Below are 4,550 nucleotides of genomic sequence, written 5' to 3' on the forward strand. Positions count from 1 at the left end.
CAGTGCTTACAGTGACCAGAATTGTCAACGTGACAAAAAAAAAAGAAGAAAAAAAAGTAACCGTATCTTGCGTCCTCCTACTGATGATGCTGGACTTCACACCCTTTGTTTGTAAGTAAACCAATACAGTGCTTTAAATCTTTTACATTCACACCAGGGGAAAACTTAGCCCCAAGTTCCATCTTATGGCAAAAGCTTCAGCTTAGAGCCCCATGAACAAGCAATACTCAAGCCCTGAACACTAGTTTAATTTTATGGAGGATGGAATGACTTTTTTTTTTTTAATCCATTATTAAATCAAATGTAAATGATCCAAAGTGATCATATAGAAATCAAACCATCAGATTTTGGTAGATCCTTCCCAAAATATAAGTGCTTATGCTTAAGCTCAAAGAGAAGAACATGCTTTTAAAAACGCTACAAGCCACTACCATGTGCTTCACCATCTCCCCTTTCTGTAGATCATCTTTATTCTCCTGGGAAACAGCTTATGCCCAAATGCCTCAGTATGAATCAATTCTGCTTTAGAATAAAAACATTCCCTAACCACCGGTACTACCAACACTGTCTCCCCAACCACAGCAACCTGCTAGGTGGCTCAGGCAGCGAGGGTGTGGGGCGATCCCTGCGGGGCTCCTGCCCACGCTTGCCATCGGCCGAGCGCACTCGCTCCTGCCCTTAAGGAGCCTGCAAGGCACAGCCCACGATGGGGGGTTAAACTCACTGAAGGACCGTGGCTTCCAAAGTGTGTGTTAGATCATCAAGTGCAGCAACAAACACTCGCTTAACACCCGTGTTCTAAAAGCTGTCTGTGCGTTACAGTCCTGACCAGTAACACCAGTATCTCCACATCACATCCTGACTGTGGGGTGGTCTGTGATGTGGGCAAGTCCAGAAGAGATCTAGGAGAACATAAAATTCAATTTCAGGTAAACGTTTGCATTCTACTTTCAAGATACTCTGCTCAAGCAACAACAAAAAGATTTCAAAAAAATAAAACTGCATTTTTAAAATAAACTCTCTCACTAACACCTCTTTGATCAGGTACGGCAGCAGGCGCAAGAACAGGGAACGGCTCTTTATCTCCCTGCCACACTGCTGCAGAGCTAGAAAGATTCTGACAGACAAATGAAGGAAAAGGTCTTAAACTGACACGTTGCTGCTCTTGCTCACAAGTCCAATAACACACATCACTTGGAGAAGCCAGCTCTTTCCTTACTTCTAAGGACCAGACTGTCTGAACTGAAAATCGATGCAAACCTGTTAAATTTGGAAACCTAATGATGTGCTCTGGACACACAGATTTAGACCTACCACAAGCGTGACAAGCTGTCCAGCCACAAGCTCATCCGCAGTGCAGGCTGACGCAGTGCTGGAGGATGACAGGACCAGCACAAGACGAGCGCTACAAGTCTGCCCTGAAAAGCCAACTTACACCAACTCTCCCCTATCTACGGCAAAACCATGAGGAGCCAGAACTGCAGGATGACCACCCCAGTCAGAACATCGCAGTGGGAGTTGCAGGAAGCAGCTGGGGAAGGCAGAAAACTTACTGGAAGTGCTCAGAGTTTCACAGCTGAGCCACAAGCCCAGCCAGGTAAAGGCTGGGACTGAGAAACCGCTGGCGTTCCACAGAACAGCGGCGCCGAGCTGTGGTTACAGCCTCGAGCAGCAGGAAGCTCTCTCCGCAGGAGATGAAGACGGAAGAGCACAGCTCAGGGTTCTCTCCGCTCTCCAGGGCCTTGCCCACAGCCGCTGGTTCCCGGGGTAGCCCAGCAACACACCTCTCCTTCCCCGGCGCATCGCGCCCCGATTCCCCACATTAAATAGGGCGTACGGTAAGCAGCACGTCCTCGCGAAACGGAACCTGATTCTGAGGACAGATTCTGTCTTCCTCCTCCTCCTCAGCTACAATATAATGAAAAATTGGTTAATATGGAGACAGGACTGCAAGGATATTTTCTCTGCTCAGACCTTGCCAGATTCTTTATAGATGGAACACAGCGAGAGGAGATGTGGAAACTTACTTCAACCCCTTAATTACCAAGTGCTGTGTCATCACCCTGTCCTCCCCTAAATCTCCAACTCCGTGGATAAATCTTTGATAGGACTTCAGCGAAAACACTGAAATATTATCACATATGAGGCAAACTCCCTCCCCAGCCTTTTATCAAGGAAAAGACAACTGAGCAGCAGAGGTCCCCTCTCCCACCCCTAATGGCATTCAGAAGAACATCCCACCCCGGGAGGGTGGCACAACTCTTCAGTCTAATAATCATTTTATTCACCACTTCCTCTTTCTCTAAAGAAGCAGTAAAATGTCTAACCAGCTCACAGCTGATTACGTACAACCCTGAATCAGACAAAAACTCGCAAGAGTCTATGTGGGGAAGAGAAGGGGAGAGGATCGTACTGTTCATCTCCATTTGTCCCCTTCTCGATTCAGTCCACAAATTAGTGTCTGTATTCCACACACTTCCACCAAGAGCCATGTTTATCCAGTGCAATGCCCACTGCCGGCAATGGACACACCACAATGGCCACGATGCCGTTCCTGGTACTGAGCCGTCCAAGGCCCCAACTTCCCACCTCTCACTGCTGTCAGCCCAAGGTAAAAGCTAGTGTCACCTCCGTTTCTCTGGCTTGGAAGCTTTCCTGTTCATTTCAGTCCATCTTGGCCACAGCCTTTCCGAACTGATTGTGCTGTTTTTCTATCGGTTTTTTGATTGTTTGTTTTGTTGGTTTTTTTTAAAAAGGAGTTTCATCTGTGTTCCACCATCATTACAAATGAGACAGTGTCATCCTGTCTTCCACCAGCACAGCATCTGGCCCAAACTGGTCTGTGCACTGCTTCACTGTAGCCAGAATGCTGAGAAGCCGCTGGTCGAGAGCATCCAGGTGAGGGTCAGAAAGCACTGGTGAGATGGGGTCATGCGACATAGCAGTTTTTAAGGCAGACTTCAGTACTCCGTTCTTCAGGTAATTGAGCCTGTTCCAGGTAGAAACCCGGATGCTGCAAAAGAAAGAAACAAACATGTCATCGTACCACTCACTGTCCAGCTGAAGTCCCATCAGCAATCCCAAAGCCAGCCTCTCGAGGGAGCCTGTTACACCATGAGTGCAGTCGTATTACGAAAGTGGTTCTGGGATGGGAGGGTCCAGGTGTAACTGCATTATATGCAATATCTACGCGAAACGTGAAAACTGAAGGTGAAGAAGAAAGAATCTAATGTGACTTAATTCTTGTGTCATACAGGAACAGCTAGCAAGGAAGTTCTTCAGTCCCGAGGCCTCCTGGACAATTTGAAAAGGAAAGAAAATTAACTATTAATTCAAAACCAAAGCTAACGTCACCTCAGGAAGAGCAACAATTAATCCCAAAGGATTCTGAACTTCCACAGAAAGTGAACACAGCAGTGATCTTTCTGCTTCACTGGCCATCGAGCTTGTTCGTGTCAGCCCATCTAAACCATCTTGTTCTGTGAAGTCTCTTGGGATTTTCCCCTACATTTTTGTGTTTTAGCACTACTGGTCTAAACTCCTGGCTTTTGATGGCCTATAAAGAAACCAGCAATCTAAGTGTTGTAACAAACCCGTAGTTAAAACAATTACACATTTGACATTCTGTGATTCTATTGTAAGTGTTCAAGGCCAGGCTGGGTGAGGCTTTGAGCAACCTGGGCTAGTGGGAGGTGTCCCTGCCCATGGCAGGGGGCTGGAACTGGATGATCTTTAAGGTCCCTTCCAACCCCAACCATTCTGTGATTCTTATACGGCATTTGCCTGGTATCAGACAGAAAGGGTATCCAAAGAGCAGGAAGCTGTCTAGTATCTTACTCAGATAAAGTTCTCTTCTGGTTGCATTTGGGAGAATCTAGACAAGAAAGCTTCCAAAAGATCCTCATAACACAGGATATCAAAAATGCATTTCAAATTAATGTAGAAAAACCAAAGAATTTGAAAGTCATTTACTTTAATTACTCTCTATATGGATTCTGCAAAAATTTTTTAGAACGTAGGCCGGGTGTACTGTAGCATGCATACAGCCTCGCTTAACGAAAGCAGGGGGTGAGAGCTCAGGATTTCTGCAGAGTTCCCAGGTTTCACACACCCCAAGGAATTTGGGAGACAGAACCCTCCAAGAACAGACTCAAGGAACTCTCAACTAAATGCTTCATTTGGGAGGTTTAAAGGAGTTAATGCTATCTTGGAGTAACAGATGCAGGAAACGGATATACCAGTATTTTTCTTCCTGGTACTTTTAGCTATTTGTTAATGAGAAGCACCAACGGCCTGGTGAGAGAGCAGCCACAGAAAACAGCAAGTCACAGCCTCTAAAAAGAAAATGAGCAAAACCACATTTCACAAGGCCAAAGCGGAAACAAAATCCTGCAAGAACCCTACAAACTTCACTTTGAAAGAGGCACCCTGAGCAGTGCTGCCGTCTTGTTCAGAAAGAACATTTGGAAATGGAGGTAGTTAAGTTCCCAGACACGTTGAGTCCTTTGGTTCTGTCAGGGAGAACTCACACTGTGATGTGAACTTTTATT

General features: G+C 45.9%; 1 protein-coding gene across 1 annotated transcript in view; it reads right to left on the minus strand.

The window, feature by feature from the left end:
• Positions 1-2,256: 2,256 nt before the first annotated feature.
• FAM20B (family with sequence similarity 20, member B) overlaps positions 2,257-4,550 on the minus strand; it is a 15,589-nt gene continuing 13,295 nt past the window's right edge. Inside the window, exon 7 of the mRNA XM_010075513.1 lies at positions 2,257-3,013. Within this exon, the coding sequence (XP_010073815.1) occupies positions 2,782-3,013 (232 nt within the window). The 3' untranslated portion in view covers positions 2,257-2,781. The remainder of the gene's footprint in view (positions 3,014-4,550) is intronic.

Source organism: Pterocles gutturalis, unplaced genomic scaffold, assembly GCF_000699245.1.
Source record: "Pterocles gutturalis isolate BGI_N339 unplaced genomic scaffold, ASM69924v1 scaffold38596, whole genome shotgun sequence".
Lineage (NCBI taxonomy): Eukaryota > Metazoa > Chordata > Aves > Pterocliformes > Pteroclidae > Pterocles > Pterocles gutturalis.